This window comes from Haliotis asinina, chromosome 5 (assembly GCF_037392515.1).
Source record: "Haliotis asinina isolate JCU_RB_2024 chromosome 5, JCU_Hal_asi_v2, whole genome shotgun sequence".
NCBI lineage: Eukaryota > Metazoa > Mollusca > Gastropoda > Lepetellida > Haliotidae > Haliotis > Haliotis asinina.
In genome coordinates, this window is record NC_090284.1 from 41,376,757 (window position 1) to 41,396,848 (window position 20,092).

A 20,092-nucleotide genomic window follows, 5' to 3' on the forward strand; every position below is an offset into this window, starting at 1 on the left:
TAATAGAGAGAAATGGTGGGATGTTTGTCCTTGAAATGTTAGTTAACGTTTTGCACTTCCTATCCAAACTGAAAGTTCATTATCCCCTACCTTTTTTTGAGAGTATAGTAAGTTTCAACTTGAGAATCAACATGTAACAATGCACAAGAAACAGTCCATCTTCCGCGACATCAAGGCTTAAATGTCCACAACGGCGGGAAAATAAAGATAAGAATGTTCTATATTTTAAACGGGAATGAAAATACTTAGGACTTACGTAAGTCTTCGATAACAAAGGATTGTGTTTGTCCTAATTGATAATGGATGCAAAAACTGCTTTGTGAATCCTGGATGGCCTAAAAAGTATGACTTTTGAAACCAAACATTCTGGTAAGAAATGAACCAAAAGTCATGATGAGTGTCAGTAGAAAATGACAAGGTTTCTGTATCCAACATTGAATACTCGATCTATAGGCCAAAGTTAACATGTTAAGGCCTTTTAAAGCCAATTGACAAAGATATGACAGAAATGATATCACCAGCGTTGTTTTAATTTCAAGCCAGTGTTGTAACAGTAGTAAAGCTAAATCTGTGATATTCAAACCATTTCCCTGCACACCTGTAATTAATAAAAAAAAGTCCACGAAATCCAGTGCTGGACACCAAAGCATCTTATTATCACAACCGAAATGGTCATCTGCCAGTTGTACACTGTAATCATTTAACCACATTACAGGGGTACATTGCCTAGTGAGAGGAGTGATTTTACGCCCCACTCAGCAATATTCCAGCTATATGGCGGCGGTCTGTAAATAATCGAGTCTGAACCAGACAATCCAGTGATCAACAACATGAGCATCGATCTGCGCAACTGGGAACCGATGACATGTGTCAACCAAGTCTGCGAGCCTGACCACCTGATCCCCTTAGTCACCTCTTACGACAAGCACAGTCGCCTTATATGGCAAGAATGGATTGTTGAAGGCCTATTCTACCCAGGTCGGTACATGGTCTAAATCTCATACAAATCCCCAAGGGTATACAGAATTACAGAGGTTTAATCTTTGTCATAAAACACCATCAGGTGTTGCTTCTTTGGACATCGTGCCTTGGAAAGAAAGTTATCAGAAGAAAGTGCATGAACACAAACCTCGACAAAGTGTTGAACATTTTCAATACTGAGAAACTTCTTTCATTTTTCTTACTAATACAATCTGAACAAAATACAAGGATATAAAATAATAACCAAAATATAACACCAAGTCTCAGATCAGTCACAGAAATTTATTTCACCAAAATAGTCTGAAGTATTCAGCTTCATCAAAGCATGTCTAAAAATAAGCTTCAGAGTGTTGTGACTGATGACATATTAACAAACCGTAAGATGCTTAAGTCATGTTCCCTCAATCTACTCTTATTTCTCAATCAATCAACAGTGATTGATATTACATAACATAACAGGCTCAAAAGAGAGAAATGGAAAATTCAGATTTTAATAACTAAGACGAAAACATCATCAAAGTAAAATGAACCTGTTTTTGTCAACAGTGAGAACCAAATTAGTTGTGTTGCATCTTTAAGAAAGTGCAATCAAAGACGTAATCTGACAGCATCTTGTTGGACTGCTGCTATCTTCTTTGACTATCCCCCATTGAGTGAACTCTCATTCCCTGAGATTATAGGAATGCTTCCCAGTCCTCTGATTGTTGATTGTTTGTTTGTTTGCTATTTAACAAGACATTATTCCAGCTATGTGGTGGCTGTCTGTAAAATCTGGATCAGACAAACCGATGATTAAAGACATGAGCACTGATGTAAGCAATTTCGATAGGAAAACATATGAAAACCAAATTGGCAAGCCCCTTTAATCACCTCCCTGCAACAAGCATGGGTTTCGGAGGACTAGTTTTAACCTGGATCTTAATGGATTTGGATCTGAAAATCGTCAGTGACTAACGACCCTAGCAAAATGAAGCAATTCCATAGGCCACGTGCTACTACAAGCATGGGGTGTCCCAAACCCAGATCTTCATGGGTCTCTGCCCATTGTGTGAGACTGCCTAGATCCCTAGATCATATGGTCATTAGTGTGGTGAGCTCATACCTGAATAGCAGTTCTCGACAGTTAACAAAATGATATAACAAACAACAATGACACAATTTTCTTCTTTACAGCATCTCAATCCTTATGGCTTATTGACTCACAGTCAGTATTGCCATTACCTAATTATAGAAAACAAAGATATGTCCCCAAGAAACACTAACATTTCAAAAACACAAATATCTTTAATAATATATCTTCTAAATGACCTGAACCCAGACTTTCGAAACTCTCTTAGCACTAAGATAGTCGTAAGTTAATGATAATGTATGGCACTTAAGACTATCTTGGCGTTAAGAGAGCTTCGAAAATCTAGGCCCTGGAATATTTGGTGCTAATCACATCACTCCTATCACTGCATGTTTTCACATCGAGAGCAAAGCGTCTTTGTTGTTTTCAGTCTGAATCCCAATGAAAACAACAGAGGACCAGACAACCAAGTGATTGACATCATGAGCAGATATATTCTTAACAGAAATGAATGAAACAATATATAAAACATGGGAAGACATGTTATGATCCAATATCAGAATGACAGTTGCAGATAAAACAGCTGTCACAAAGTCAGGCGATTGTGAAAAAGACCCATATAGCACATTGTTTTGTTGGTGTATATGGCAACAAAATCAAATGAATTGTGTCATTTGGTGATGCTTTAGTAAACTTTGTGAAGGGGAATGCTAAAGGTAGACCTTGAATTTCTTTCCTGCAATGTGATACTAAATACACAATGCCAAGGTAACATTAAAAAGTTTTTGATACAAACAGATTTTGTTACAGATAACAGGTGATATGTATATATACAGTAATTCTCTTATGTATGATGATTCTAACAATAATATGGAAGCATGGTTTCACAGATACATGAGTATTTTGATAGATTTGCATAATAAAACTGAACAGCTGCATCAACATTTGTCTTCACTTGCAAAACATACCATTTAACCTAAACCAAAATGCACAACAGCAATATTAACCATCATACTATCAGTACCATCAAACTGAAAACAATAAAAGAAGCATAAACATTTCAATTAAACACTTTAGAAACAATTACTGTCACATAAACCTACCAATGCGAGTTTCTCAAGCGGATATATGATGAAGTATTATTACAATTATAACCTATCCTGATCCCAGCACTCAATACCTCCTAGACCCATCCTCATGGTTCTTGTAACAGAAAACAATCTGCCCTTGATTTATCAAAACATTTTGCACACCAACTAAATATTTAAATAAACAAAGAAACTGGTCAATGGAATTTTGATTTTTTTTCTTCAGCACATCAGTCATGTTTCAATGTTAAATTTCCTCCAGAAACTAAAATGGAATCATTGTGATTGACTCCATGTTGTTCACCTAACCCAACACTGCATCTGGTTTGTAACTCATGTCATGATTGGTCTGTTAGATCAAGCTCAAGGGCAGGTAATCTGAGACTGCCAGAACCATAGATTTACCAATGTTTACTGAAATGCAAGCCATGCAAGAAAGGGGAGACTTCCTGAATAGCCTACTGAGGGTATGTAAATCAATCACAGACAGACAAAACCCTTGATAACTATCTGTCCATGTCAGAGGGCTGTGTTGAAGTACTGGACTTACTCCTTCTCAAGTATGCCAACAAACTTTCTGCTTGGGGGCTGAGGGAATGGGAGTGTTGAGATTCATCATGGCTGTTGGGGTCAGTTTGGCACCTGTCACTGAGATGATCGTGAGACTGGTCCATGTCACCAATGCTACTTGAAGTGATGGTGTCTGGCTTGTCTTCTCCTGTCTTCAGTCTATGTGTCTGGCAGGTGGCACTGCTGTACAGCTTGACATCCAGGCGAGGGACTGAGAGGGTAGGGTTGGGTGTAGTCATCAAGCTGCAGACAGTGATGTACAAGGGGAATTTGAAGTTGTTTTCCAGGTTGAGCAATACCACTGACTGCAAGGAAACAAAATAAAGCATACAAACTTCAGAATAATGACAAGAAGCAAATACTAAGTATACATGATAAAAGCACAATGCCTTCTTTCCTTCATGGTCCTCATTCACAATGTGATCTCGGCTCTACAAATGACAACTCTAACAGTGACTTAAGATAGTCATAGCCCTGAGACCACTTTATGCAAGACCATAGATGGACCCTTTTTGTCCTGAAAGTTTGTTAAATGACCACTGACACTCTTATGAATTCACCAATTTTCAGTGATTTTTATCATTTAGTGAACTCATAACAATAATCTTTTCAGTGTCACAAATTTGTTTCACAATACATCAGATCATGTGTAAACTGTACTGTCAAACAGTATGGAACACTTTGCCCAATTCAGTTTACCACGGTTGCATGAACTAAGTGGATATATCTACACCAGTGAGTATCGAGATAGATCAAATTTCAACATATTCCCAAACATGACAACAGGACATCAACATACTGCAAAACAAGATAGATTTATTGGAAACTTCAGCATGACCCCTGGTTGTCAGAGACACAACATGTTGATGATTAACAGAAAACACAATAGTTAATATCTACAGGCAAGCAACACAATATGTGAAGGTCATTCCAGATTTCTTTCACACGTCCCTCCCTCCCTGTCTATCTGGCATAACAACAATGAATCAATCAATGCCAAGCTATTGTTGGGGATACTGACGTGTTCAGATTTCCCATTCTATATAAGGAATGACTGCTGCAGTCAAAGATATAACACACGTGACTTACAATAACAATCGGTCTGAGGTGAAGTTAGGACAGGGTAGGACAAGTTTGACATATATGTACCTACCACAAAATTTTGAGGATTCGGTGTAAGAAAATGGGTCCTCGGCTTCCAACAGTTGCAAGAGAGGATTAACAGATCGCATGGTCAAGTTTGGTGATTTGGTTGATGGTGTGTCACATTGTCCCAGTTACACATATCAGTATTCTTGATGACACCAAAAACCTCCACCATCCAATAACAATTTATATCAGAAAATACATAATGCTTCATTAATTACCTTTTGACCTCTCACGCAGTCAAAGCAAATTTGTTGTGAAGCTGTACTAAATAGGGCTATTACAGTTCACCCTTATATCGTACTATATTCCTTCATGAATTCACTGTTATTCACAACCATTAGAATCAAATATTGGTGAATTTTATCACAAGAGTTTTTTTTCACACTTGTTATTTACTAAAGTGAGATCTGCGAAATGGAATATATTCAGGTAAGGCAGGTCAACAGTAAATTCTCTTGTATATCTGATTTGACTGTCCCTGGTTGATGTCATGACAATTAAACATGGTCACCACACCCAAAACATGTCAGTTAATTTAATTTGTTTCCATTTGACTGGAACATACAACATCAGCTGAAGATGCTTTATTGTATTCATAAAAAACATTTATGACCCTGTATTTGTGATAAGCATTGTATTCACCTCATAGTGGCCTCCTTGCAGCCCTAGTACTAATGCATCATACTACATAAAGAAACATACAATATGACATGTAACATAGTTGTTGTTTTTTTCGACACGATGTTAACTAAGTATTCATGGTCATTAGAAGATTATTAATGTAAAAAACACAACAGATTTGTTGTTTGGTATTTCGAGTATATCATCTTGTGTTTAGCATTTATGAAGCCAGCCATTTTGGTCCAGTTTTGATGTACATGTTGCAAGCATTGCTAATAAAGAACAAACAATAATGGGGTGAAGCAAACCTCATTTTTGTCGAGACTGATCTTCTTGATGCCTGTTGACTTAGTGGCCGTGACACAGCCGTGCTCATTGATGTTGGAAGCCGTGAGTCTGTAATCATGGTAACAGATATCATGAGCCCTACTTCAGAAATCTAACTTTACAAGCAAATAAAGCACCTACCGAACTGTAAATATTCAATTCTTCTGAAAATTAAAAGGTTCAACCGCATGATTTAATAATAAGAAATCTTACCCAGAAACATTAAAATATGTCCTAGACTATAGTGCAGAAATGGTTTAAATCACAAGATCTGTATCCTCACTAACTACAGGTTCTGCATATCTTTGGAATGAAGCTTGCTTCTGTCCTGATTATGATATGATGTGATGTGAAACTGGGTGTAACCTTGCGTTCAAAATTATTGTACTCAAACAGCTGAGTACATGCACACATGTCTAGATGTTTGCTTAAAGTTCTTGTACTAGTCTGGACAAACACTGCTTACACAGCACTAACCCTTGGAAATCATATGCCACAGTTAAACGTGGACATCCCACTCAGACACAGTATACAGACTCTGACAAGTCCTTATTCGATCCCCTCACTGCTAAATGCCAGACAGGATAACTACTTATGATCTGGTCCATCTATACCACCCATATGCTCATGAATTTCACTGAAAAGGCATATAACTTTTGCTACCATATCAGACTCTTCTGTTGTATAGGGGCTAACATCTCTCTTCAAACATAATAACCAAACACACTCCAACTGCTAAAAATCATGACAATATTTGTAAAATCTCAGGAAGAAACTACTCATTTCTCACAAGAGTGCCATCACAATGTCAATGAAACACTCATAAAATCATCAGTGACTTGTATGGAAAGAAAACCACAGCACTCTTCTCCTAAAGAATATTTGATAATCATTTGTAATAAATTATGTGATAATGATACATAAACAAATAGTGTATATATATGGTATCACCCTAATAAGGTCTACTGATGGATTCTCATATACCTCTTTGTCAAACATACTTACGAACACCATATGACCCAGAATAAACCCAGTGTAGTATTAAATACAAGAAATGCATCAGCATATCAAACTCTTACAACTGTGTGCTCCTTGATAATACTACGAGGGGATGTCAATAAGTTTTGAGCCTTGCATAGAAAAACATAAAATATCAGTATGAACCACATTTATTTTTCAACATAGTCCCCTTGTGAGTCAAGACACTTGTTCCATCTTTTCTGCCTGGCGCTGATGCCATCTCTGTAGAAGGCGCCATTTTGGTCCTCAAACCAAGGCTCAGTAGCACCAATAATATCATTATCATCCTGAAATCTACGACCACGCAAGTGTTTCTTGAGATTTGGGAACAGATGGTAATCACTTGGTGCCAGGTCTGGAGAGTAGGGGGGATGCGGCAAGATTTCGTACTCGCATTCGTTGACAGCAGCGGCTGCAAAGCGAGAGGTGTGTACAGGAGCATTGTCTTGATGTAGAAGAATACCACGTCTGATGTTCTCCTTGATTGACTGTCGCACTTGCCTCAACAAGTTAGCGTAATATTCCCCATTCATTGTTTTTCCTTTTGGTAAGTAATCTATGTGGATGACGCCTTTGCTATCCCAGAAGACTCTCGCCATTACCTTCTGCACTGATCGGGAGGCTTTGAACTTTTTGGTCCTGGGAGAAGTGACATGTTTCCATTCCATGGATTCTTGTTTGCTCTCAGGATCATAGTGGTGGATCCAGGTTTCATCACAGGTTACTAGCCTAAAGTGAAAAAATCTTCTGGTTTCTTGTTGTGTCTGGTTAGCATGGAGTTGCTTATGGTGACCCTTGTTTGCTTCATTTCATCTGTAAGTATTCTTGGCACCCATCTTGCGCACACCTTAGACATGACGAGATGTTCATGAAGAACTGTCTCGATGGATCTGTGTGAAATGCCTGTGGTCTCCTCTAACTCGTGGAGTGTGATTCGACGATTTTCCAGCACAAGTCAACGCACTCTGTCAATGTTTTCCTGACTAGTGCTTGTTGTTGGGCGACCTGGACGGGGGTCATCTTCAAGACACTCTCTACCATGCTTAAATTCATTGACCCATCGTTTGATGGTAGCAGATGAAGGGGAAGACTTCCCATAAACTGCTGAAAGCCTTTCTTCAATGTTCTTCGCCGAGTTTCCTTCAACAACTAAAAACTTATTAAAATCTAAATATTTTAGATATTTAAATACTTACCTTACCATAGGTCTTATGCATATTACCTCTAGCTTCGCTAAACGAGATCAGACAGTCGTTGATTCGCCATCCCCTCGATGGCTACCTCATGTAATCTACGAATGTAGTCACGGAAGTGACGTGATCTCTCCACTCGCGCGAGAGCGCAGAATCCAAAATTCACTTTTACCGTCAACCGGAAGGTCCGAAGAGTCCAAAGTGGGGAGGAGCATCCAGCGTTGGGAGGGAGTCAACGCCCTATGGTAAGGTAAGTATTTAAATATCTAAAATATTTAGATTTTAATAAATTTTTAACTTACCTTACCATAGGTCTTATGCATATGGCTTCGACAGATGGATGGTGGTGTGGACTCCGGAGGACCATCCCTCAGCAAACAGTGCACATGCATCAGGAGAACACGGGAAAGCCAATGTCAACGGTCTCAGGATAATACCTGGAACAGGACAAAGAGCAACCCAATAGAACTCCAAAGAAAAACCGACGCACCCTGGGGGTGATGTTAATCTTAAGACCAAAGGTAAGTAGAAGTGTAGTTACCTAATGGGCGGATGGTCGGGTAAGTTGCTGAGCAACCACCAATGGACCAAATGACTGTAACCCCTCCACGTCTTCAACTGCCAAGTCCCTCAAGTAGTGGGATGCGAAGACAGTTGATGACCTCCAGAAACAGCCCTCCATGATCTGCGGTACTGTGCAGTTCCGATGGAGGGCCATCGTAGACGCCAAGGCCCTGATCTCGTGCGGGTTACTTGCTACCGGATGAGGCAGGTGCTTGTCGTCATAGGCCGCCAAGATAGTCGATCTGAGCCAGAGGGCAATAGTATTTCTGTTTACTTCGCCTTTGCAGGACACGGCAACGGGAATGAATAATCTTTTGCGGGATCGTCTCCTAGAGGCTGACCTTTTAATATAGCATCTGAGAGCCCTGACTGGACATAGTAGCTCCTCCTCCAAGTCATGATGACCCAGGATCGTAGACAAAGGAGGGATGGAAAATAGCCTGTTAGGCTGCCCGGGAAGCTGGTTCTTAGCCACAAAATCCCAAAGCAAACCCAAATGAACACGTCCGTGTCTTGACTGTTCAAATCGGATCTGAGTAACGTCAAGAGCATGGATCTCGCTGACTCTAGCCGCTGTTGCCAATGATAGTAAGAAAACCGTCTTCTTGGAAAGATGTTCAAAGGAGGCTTCTTCTAATGGCTCGTACAGCGGCCCTCTGAGATGTTGAAGGACAACATTAAGATCCCAAGCTGGAGGACGGAACTTGGCCTTCTGGTCTTCCAGCTTGAAAGCTTTGAGAAGCGCAATAAGTTCTGGTATCTTGGAGATCTGTGTATCTGACTTGATAGCAAGGACAGAATTCAAAGCTGACAAATAGGTTTGTAAGGGTCTCCGCTGGCGAGCCGTCGAAGATCGGGAAACCACGATCTGGCTGGCCACCAGGGTGCGACCAAAAGCAGTCGGAGGTTCCGCGTCAGTCTGATCTTGGCGATTACATCCGAGAGAAGGATTGGAGGAGGGAACGCATATGCGTCCAGGCCTTCCCATGATAGAGACATCGCGTCGACTGCCCACGCCTGTGGATCCGGCACGGGAGATACGTACGTTGGTAACTGGTGATTGAAACTGGTGGCAAAAAGATCTACCAGTGGTCTCCCGAGTTGCCAGCAAATCTGGCGAAATGCGTCCGGATGAAGCATCCACTCCGTCGGGGATGGTTTGCCGGGGCGCGACAGGGCGTCTGCCAGGATGTTTTTGCAGCCGGGAATGTGACGAGCCGCGATCACAATGCCGTTGCTGTCTACCAGATCCGCTAACAGGAACATCTGGTCCAGAAGTTGTTTGGACCTGGTTGTACCCTGATTGTGAATCACCCACACGACCGTGGAATTGTCGGACGCTACCAGGAGTCTGGAGTTTGTTAGAACCGGTAGCCAGTGGCGGACCGCTAGGATGACTGCTTGCATCTCCAGGTTGTTGATATGCCACTCCCTTTCGGCGTCTGACCACAGCCCTGAGGTTGTCTGGCCGTTCAAGTGAGCGCCCCATCCCAAGAGGGATGCGTCTACAAACAATTCGTGGTTGTGGTTGAAGCTTGTCAAACAAACACCGGCGCAGACATTCCACTCTACCGTCCACCACCTGAGGTACTGATGCAGGTGCGGGGGTAGAAGAAATGATGACTGGAGGTCGTTCTCTCGAATGAATGGTAATAGGAACCTCTGTAGTGGGCGCAGCATAAGCCGTCCTCTGAGGGTGAGGTCCTGCGCCGACGTCAACAAGCCCAACAGAGACTGCCATTCTCTGAGGGTGAGAGGTAGGGACAGAGCTCGATCCGTAAAGGCGAGAATCTTCTGCCATCGATCGGGAGGGACCCTGACCAGATTGAGCCGAGTCAGGAACAACCCCCCAATGAAAGTTAACTCCTGCGTTGGTTCCAGTTGCGACTTCTCGATATTGATAATCCATCCCAACTGCTGAAGTAGGCGTGTGGAGAAGTCCAGCTGTTTGCGTAGCAACTGAGGATTGCAGTGATTTAGAAAACAATCGTCGATGTAAGGATCGAAGTCTATCCCCCGGAGGCGCAGAAACCGGATGACAGGCAGTGTGACCCGAGTGAAAAGCCACGGGGCCGTAGAAATTCCAAACGGCAGCACTCGCCACTGGTAGTGTACTCCGTTGAATATGAAACGCAGGAATTTCCTGTGGCGTGGGAATACAGGAACGTGCAGGTAAGCATCCTGTAAATCTAGGCTGGCCATCCAAGCTCCGGGTGACAACTTGGCTCGGATCTGATCCAGTGACGTCATTCGGAAATGCGGGGGCTCGGCTAAATACAGGTTGTTGAAAGACGCCATGTTGTGAATCATCCGCATTTTGGTGGAACCTTTCTTGGGTATCAGGAAGATGGGTGAATAGAACCCCGGGGAGTGATGGGGTTCTGACACTATCTCTATAGCATGTTTTGTTAATAAAATGTTGATGTTTTCTAGTATAAGTACCTGTTGATCTATTGAGTACACTCGTGACCGGGGAGTGGTAGTCAACGGCGGAGCTCTGGCTAGTGGTAGCTTGTAGCCGGCTCTCAGGATCTTGCAAACAAACGGGTCTTCCAGGAATGTCCAGTTGGCCCAGAAGATCTCTAGTCTCCCACCTACAGGGGTCGGATGAACTGGTACGACTGGGGGTGGGAGGTCCCAGTCGTAGTAGTCCATGGCTTCAGCGGCCGGAGTAGGGACGCTTGCCCCTACCTCGACTGGACGTAGCTGGGGCATCCCTGCCACGTTCTTGAGGCTTGCGCTGGACATCTGAGTCCTTGGTACGACCTCGTCCCCTCCCAAACGAGGAACGGATAGACTCTCTCCTGGGTACATATCTTTTCTTGGCATTACCCCTGGCTCGGCCACGAAATGCAGAGCCCAAGGCCTCGAAAGTTGACAGCGCCACTTCCGTGTTAGTAAGTTCGGCATGTTGTTTATACACCGTCGGTATCTTTTCATCAAAGAGGAACTTAGACGTAAATGGTGCACGAAGTAGTTGACGTTTAAATTCCTCTTGCCAAGAACAAGCATCTAAAAATCCAGATCGGCGCATAGTAGTAGTCATGGCTAGCGCCGCGCGTAAATGTCCAAGTAGGTCATGGAGTACTCTGCCTTGCCAAGCAAAAATGGTAGTTAAATGATCCACCCTCGAGGCATTATCCTCTGACAAATCCAAGGCTGCAGCGGAGGTGGATGACGCAAGCGCCGAGATAGGTTTAAGCATACGTTTCAGTTCCGTATCAATAGCTGCTAGTTTTGAATCCTGAACTCTGTAAGATGACGGAGTTGAGCTTGACAACCTCTTAATTGAATCGTCTAGCACTGCCCCGTTGTCGGCAAAATCCAGACTGTGTACTTTATAATCTGATTTCTTAGACTTCGACGCTTTGATGGTTGGATTTAAGGATAACTTCGCAAAGTCCGAGTCTAACAAAGCAACCGCATCCGCCACCATAGGGTGTGGTGGAATAAGTAACTCAGGAGACAAGTGAATCGACGCCGGGTTGCTTGAATCCGAAGAAGGGGAAGGACAGTCCGGTAATCTGTCGGCAATCCACTCAAAGACAGCAGTTAAGGGAAGATAGGTGCCATCACTATCACCAACATTGCCAGGTTCCTCCTCATAGTCTGGACAAAAGAACTGTTCCTCGTGATCCTCCCAGGAAGTAGAGGTTGATTCTCGTCGCTGACTCGAGTTGGAAGCAGAGTTCTTAGTGTTAAATTCCTTGCAGGAAGTCCGCAGTGGTTCCGGCGATCGTGAACGCTGGGATCTAGAGAGACGCCGTGGTGATCTTGACCGAGATCGCACTCTACGTCTACTTCTGGTACGTGAGTCTTCTTCTAAGGAGCGCCTTGGAGAGCGGGAAACAGACCGGGAGCGCCGGCGTCTGCTACGGTGTGGAGAACGAGAGCGCCGACCCTTCGGGGACCTAGAACGAGATCTGCGCCGGGAGCGCTCAGCCTCTAAACGACAAGCGCGCTCTTCATCCAACTGGCGCTGTAACATTTCTTCTTTAGTCAGCGTATGAGACACTCTGGGGATTCGATAAGAAGTAGTTATAGGAGCAGGGTCCGGCAACAACATTGGCGCTGGCGTTGGTACAGGCGCTGGCGTCGGAATAGGCGCTGGCGTCGGAATAAGCGATGACGAAAACACCGGTGCTGATGTAAACAAAGGCGCCGGGACAGGCAGTGGCGCCGGGACAGGCAGAGGCGCTGGTACAGGCAACGGCGCTGGCGTAAGTCTAGGCGCTGTCGTTGGTAAAGGTAGGAAGTACAGCAGCGCCCGGTGTCAAGAGAGATCGCAGAAGCTTCTGAACTTCAGGATGGGATAAGGCATCCGGGTGAGATAAATCTACAAAGGCGTCCGAACACGTAGGCTCTGGAGAGGAGCGCGCCGGCGTAATAGATGAGCGCCCCACACTAGGTGTTGATACTGGTACTGAAGGCAGTGGTAGATCCTGGTCGTCAGGTAAGGATCCCAAGGAAGACGCTGGCGACGACATTCTTCTCTTACGTTGTGTAAAACGTTTCCTCCGAACCGCCAAAAAGGTCTTGAAATCGGCGAGAGATAACGCTTGACAGTGTAGGCACCGATTATCGCTGGAGCAAACAGCGGACGCACAATCCGGACACCAGGGATGTGGGTCCTTGGCTGACTTCTGCCCCTTGCAGACAGTACAATAGTGTCGAGTCATACACAGAAACTGTAACAGACAAGAAACCAAGACTTGACGATATGTTGATACAATACTAGGAGAAAAAAACCCCTACATAAAAATGTAGAAAGTAGTTGCACCCCTACGTAAAAAATAGACACACCCGTAAATGCGGGGCAGCGAAAAACAACAACCACAATGGCTGCCTTCGCTACGCTTGAAATTCATGGCAGAAAATGGTATGATAAATACCGAAAACACAAGTGAAAATGACCAAGCATGGGCAGAAACATGACGGGCAAACAACCAACAAGATGAATTACCCCCATGGACGCCATACCGTTCTCACCTACGACACGGACAAGCCCTGCCTGAGTGAGAAAAGAACAACACGAGGTAGCAAGGTAAGCACATTAAATGCTTGTATGACTTGACTTTGATACATAATGAGGGGATACAAACCATACCTACCAAGGAGTAGCAACTTTATTGAAACTACACACAGTAGGAAAAAACTGCAAACCAACACGTCCGTTCGCACGAACGCTAAAGGTAAAAGTGAATTTTGGATTCTGCGCTCTCGCGCGAGTGGAGAGATCACGTCACTTCCGTGACTACATTCGTAGATTACATGAGGTAGCCATCGAGGGGATGGCGAATCAACGACTGTCTGATCTCGTTTAGCGAAGCTAGAGGTAATATGCATAAGACCTATGGTAAGGTAAGTTAAAAATTTAATTACTGCTCTATACTCAATTTTATTCATGTTCACTGTCGTAAGGGGGGTCTCTTTCTGTCAATGTGAGCTGTTCAATAACTTCTGAGAGTAGGATACCAAAACTTATATATCACATCAGCTACACCCCAAGGTTCAATGTCGTACCATAGGCTGTGACACCTGGGTATGAAAAATGCTCAAGGCTCGAAACTTACTGACATCCCCTTGTACTATTTCAACATTATGACATTATTGATAATACAGACTGCTATTGCAATGCAGTCACAAAACACACCTGATTGTTATCCCCAAAATGATATAAGTGGAATGACACACCAGTCATAATTAGAAAGACTCACCTGATATATATGGATCTGTGAGGCTGCAGGCTGACTGACCCAGGATAGTTGAGACTGGAGGAGTTGTTTCTCATCAGGGAAATTAATCTGTACAGTAGAAAACAAGGAATGCTTATTATGCCTGAAATAGGGATAAGTGCACAAGACATAAATAATGCAGCGTTATTCCACCCGCTGTTTGTCACTCCTCGTTGTAAAGCATGAAAACTGAACAGTGTTACATGATAGTTTCTTAAAGCTTACATGCAACACAAAACACAACTTTGCAGATTCACTAACACTAACAAATTATCAAAAGGGGAAAATGAACTTATAAAGCTGACCACATGCAATTTGAACTTAACGCCTATTGAGTTATATGCCACAAACAAAGAGCCATAGCAGTACAAGTAAATAAACCAGCCAATGAAAATATTCGTTACACTTGAGTGCTCGCCAATCCATTCTGACTGGGTGCTTCTTTTCAAGCATAGTAAGCCCAAGAATACCATATTGCCCTTTTGATTTGTAATTCTGCACTTAAAACTTTGTTTACTTGTTTTTTCAACTTCCCATGAATTATGAACGGTTGCTAAGCCATGTTGCAGCCATGCATCCAGGAGCAAGAGAATGTTACAAAGTTCTTTTACAGAGACTGGAACTGAGAGCCATTTTCAGCCACATGCCCCTCAAATATACATGCTGGTGATGACCTAATGGGTGAGTGAGTGAGTTAATGTTTAACGTCACATATCTCAGCCATATCGTGACGAGAACATTTAAATTAAATATATGCATATGGAAAAATCTGTCAACGGAGGACAGTAAAACAACTAGCATATCACAATTTTAAGTAAAACTAGTATGGAAAGTTAAAACTAATAGCACTATTTAGACAATACATAATAAAAACAGACTATAGATCGCCAACAACTGAAGGTAGATCACCACACTAGGGACCATGGGGACTTACAGTACCTTTGCTACCTGCATGGACCCTAGTTGGATTTACATCATCCCCTCAGCTGCTGGCGATTGTACGAAAGGTTAGCCAAAATTAAAACAACATGAATACTACGATTAAAAACCTGGCAGACTTAAATTTACTGTGAATGTTTGTGGACTTATGTACCCTCTCAGGAGGACAATAATTTTACAATACTTCAACCCCCTTTGAGGGTACAGCCACCAACAATTCAAGTTACTAATTCAAACTACCAATCATTAAAATACATCTATTTACAGAAACATACTATTCAAAATTCACCCAAAAAATCAATTTCTTTTAAAAAACCTATAATAAAATGAGAATTAACGTTGGTAAAAAGATCCTTCATTGTTTTAACTGTAAAATATTTATCCCTTGTGATGGAGAATTCAACACAGTCAAGCAGAATATGCTTGACCGTGACTCTCTCATCACAAGGGATGCAAAATCGAGGATCCTCACCTTTCAACAGGTATGCATGAGTATATCTAGTGTGGCCAATACGACATCGTCGTAGTATGACCTCTTCAAATCTGGATTGACAACCCAAGTGGGTATAACCAATGTAAGGTTTTATCTCATGTAATTTATTTATACCCACTTGGGTGTCCCACTTCTTTTGCATCAGATCACGGATATAAGATCTAATGGTGGCTTTGTAATCACTGTAGGGAATAAGAAGCGGTGTCACAGATTTGTTGAGTGCTGCCTTGGCAGCAAGATCGGCCATTGTGTTCCCTGAAATGCCTACATGGCTGGGTAACCAACAGAAGACGATGTCGTATTGGCCAGTGGCAAGATTATTATACAATTCAATAATGTCAATTAAAAGTGGATGTTTACATGATAAATTTTTAATCGCCTGGAGACAAGAAAGAGAGTCTGAATAGATTATATATTGTTTACGTTTAGGGTGTCTTTGAATATATTTGAGAGCTGTTAATATGGCGTTAGCTTCAGCTGTAAAAATAGAACTACTAACTGGTAATCTAGAAGATATTGTTCTGGATCCAATGACAGCGGCACAAGCCACAGCGCCACCATCCTTGGACCCATCTGTAAATAAGGATTTATAATTGCTATATTTATGTTTTAATTGATTATATTTTTGCTTATATTGTAATTCATTAGTCTCTGATTTTTTAAATGTGGTCAATGTTAGGTCTACTTGAGGCCTGACCAACTGCCAGGGAGTAGAAAAAAGAAGACGGGAGGGAGCTATGTTTTCCAGCTGAATCCCAGCAGCAGAAAGAAAAGGTGTAATTCTATGTCCCAGAGGCGGGACAAGAGAAGACTTTTTGTTGTATAAATCCTCATAAAGGGGATTGAAAACACAGTTATATGCAGGGTTAGAATGATTGGAGTATAATTTAGTAATGTATTGTAAAGCTAACTTTATACGGCGCTGCTCAAGAGAAGGTTCATCAGCCTCAACATAGAGACTGTCAATAGGTGAAGTTCTAAAAGATCCAAGACAAAGTCTCAGACCTTGATGATGGACAGGATCAAGAAGTTTAAGATTGCTTTTGCAGGCTCCCCCATAAACGATTGAGCCATAATCAAGTTTAGAACGAACTAGTGATCGATAGAGATGGAGAAGGGTAGCTTGATCCCCTCCCCATTTTGAATTTGAAACAACTTTCAACAAGTCAAGTGCTTTCAGGCATTTAGTTTTAAGTGATTTAATATGTGGTAAAAAAGTTAAATGTGAATCAAAGATTAGACCCAAGAACTTGGCTTCCTTCACAACTTTAATGGGCGTCCCATCTAGAGACAGTTCAGGGTCTTTATGTGGTTTGTATTTACGACAAAAATGTATGCAGTTAGTTTTCGATTTAGAAAATTTAAAGCCGTTTTCAAGACACCATTTATTTATTTTGTTTAAACAAAGCTGCAGTTGCCGTTCAATGGTATGCATATTTTTCCCACGACAAGAAATATTAAAATCATCCACAAATAACGATCCATCAATTGAATCGTTTAAAACTTTTGATAAACTATTTATCTTGATGCTAAAAAGTGTGACAGACAGAATACTGCCTTGTGGAACACCCTGATCCTGATTGTAATGATCAGACAGGGTAGAACCCACTCGAACTTGAAACTGTCTGTTATTTAAAAAGTTGGCAATAAATTGAGGCAAACGACCTCGCAAGCCGAAGTCATGTAAATCTCTTAAAATACCATATTTCCAGGTTGTGTCATATGCCTTCTCAAGATCAAAAAAGATAGACACAGCATGTTGATTATTAATCAGTGCATTTTTAACAAATGATTCCAGTCGCACTAAGTGATCGACAGTACTTCTGTTTTTACGGAAACCACACTGTATATCAGTTATAAGGTTATTTGTTTCCAAGTACCAAACAAGTCGATTATTTATCATGCGTTCCATGGTCTTGCAAACACAGCTAGTTAACGAAATCGGACGATAATTGGATGGACCGGTATGATCACGTCCAGGTTTAGGTATGGGTACTACTATGGCGTCACGCCATGATGAAGGAAAGTTACCCGATGTCCAAATATCATCAAAAATATTTAGGAGAGTTTCTAGGCAGGATTCTGGTAAGTGCTTCAGGAGTTGATAATGTATGTTATCAGCTCCTGTAGCAGTATCATGAGCTTGATCAAGAGCAGTATGGAGCTCATGAATAGAAAAAGTTTCATTATAATCTTCCCCATTATCTGAGTTGAAATTAATAGTTTTCTTTTCTTGTTGTTTTTGATACTACTGGAATTTAGGTAAATAATTAGAAGAGGAAGAGTGTTTAGCAAGGGTTTCACCCAGTTTATTTGCGATATCTGATTTATCGGTAAGTACTTGATCTCCATGTTTAAGATGATTGACAGTAGATTTAGTACCTTTACCTTTAATTTTCTGGACCATATTCCATACCTTGGACATGGGTGTCCGAGAATTTATTTTAGATACATAATTTTGCCAAGATTGGCGTTTGTTCTGTTTAAAAGTACGCCGTGCTTTAGCATTTAAAATTTTAAATTTATTCAAATTATGCACCATAGGATGGCGACGGAAATAATGTTCTGCTTTTTTCCTTGCCTTCCTAGCTTGTTTGCATTCATCGTTGAACCATGGTTTTCTTATGTGTGGAACTGCAGAGGACTTTGGTATACACTCATCAGCTATGGAGTTCAATTCATCAGAAAAACATTTAATAGCATCAGGAACGTCAGTAAAACGTTCAGGTTTAAGCTTTTCAGCACACAGTGTTTCATATAAAGTCCAGTTAGCCTCTTTAAAATTCCGTCTTGATGATGGAGGAACATCGGACGGAGTTACAGCTTTTAATATAGTAGGAAAATGGTCACTTCCACAGAGGTCATCATGGACTGACCATTCGAATTCATTAAGTAGTTCTGAATTTGTGAGTGACAGGTCAAGAGCAGAATAGGTCCCTGTCCCAGGGTGTAAATACGTATTGGAGCCATCATTATAAATACATAAATCGTTGTCAGAACAGAAGTCCTCCAACAACTTACCTTTAGCGTTTATATTTACACTACCCCAGAGAGGGTTGTGCCCATTTAAATCTCCCATTATAATACAGGGCTTCGGGAGTTGGTCATAGAGAGCTTGCAGATCAGTTTTGGCAAACGTCGAAGACGGCGAAATATACAGCGAGCATAGCGTAAACGCTACATGTAAAGTAATTCTCACAGCAACAGCCTGCATATTAGTATTAAGTGATACAGGGCTTTGAATAACGTTTTGTCTGACTAGAACGGATGACCCGCCAGTGGCTCTATCACCTGGAGGTGAAAAAGAATGATATGCATTAAAATGGCGAAGGTCAAATGCATCTGTTTGTTTTAAATATGTCTCTTGGAGACATAACGCTGAAGGTGTGAAATCTTGGACTAATAGCTGTAATTCATGTAAATTAGTCCTCAAACCTCTGCAGTTCCATTGTACAATATTATTGGAATAAACTATCTTTTGGGGGGATTTTTTGGGGATCTACCCCGCACTCTTTTGGAGGGCGACAAGCTATGTGCCCTAGAATGGACGTTTTCAGAAACGTCCATATCTTCAAGAGACCCATATTTATTAAACAATTGAATTTTATTTTGTGACCCCTTAGGAGCTCTGCCACTTTGTTGCTTTGAAGCATCAGACTTAGGTTTGGGTTTAGTTTTAACAATTTGTTGTCTATCAGCTGTTGAATGAGACTCAGAGCGTGACTGTGAAGATGACTTATGATCAGAGGACTTTGATGTAGTAGGAAGTGATTCCTCAGTCTGGGATGATATAGCAGGGTATAAAACCTGTGGGGAGTCAGAACTGACCCAAGTCAAGGTAGTTTGGCATCCTGTGGATGATTTTGTTATTTTAGAGTTGGATTCAGATGATGATTTTGCTACTGTAGCATAACTTTCTAGAAGGTCAGATCTCTTCACCAGTTTCTTTGCCTCAGAAAAAGAGATATTTTGGGTGAACTTTATTTTGTTAATCGCCATTTGCTCTTTCCATATTGGACACTGTTTTGACGAAGATGAATGGTCGCCAGAGCAGTTAGTGCATTTTTTAAAGTCACTGTCACAATCTTCTGTTGTGTGTGTCTTCTCACCACAGTGAGCACACACAACAGACAATGTGCAGGTAGATACACCGTGTCCATATTTCTGACATTTAAAACACCTGAGCGGGTTGGGGATGTAGGTTTCAACTTGGATATTGCAGTAACCCGCCTTTACTGATTTGGGAGCATTTGGCAATGAAAAAGAAAACAGATAGGTATTTGTTTGGATTGTTTCATTGTTTTTTCGGGTGGAAAAGCGCTTCACATACAGCACACCTTGAT

The 20,092-nt window shown here is 41.7% G+C and overlaps 1 protein-coding gene across 1 annotated transcript in view; it reads right to left on the reverse strand.

Moving 5' to 3' along the window:
* Positions 1-1,244: 1,244 nt before the first annotated feature.
* LOC137284466 (germ cell-less protein-like 1) overlaps positions 1,245-20,092 on the reverse strand; it is a 31,541-nt gene continuing 12,693 nt past the window's right edge. The window contains exons 13-15 of the mRNA XM_067816282.1: positions 14,300-14,386; positions 5,787-5,874; positions 1,245-4,013 (exon numbers count right to left, since the gene is read on the reverse strand). Of these exons, the coding sequence (XP_067672383.1) occupies positions 3,645-4,013; positions 5,787-5,874; positions 14,300-14,386 (544 nt within the window). The 3' untranslated portion in view covers positions 1,245-3,644. The remainder of the gene's footprint in view (positions 4,014-5,786; positions 5,875-14,299; positions 14,387-20,092) is intronic.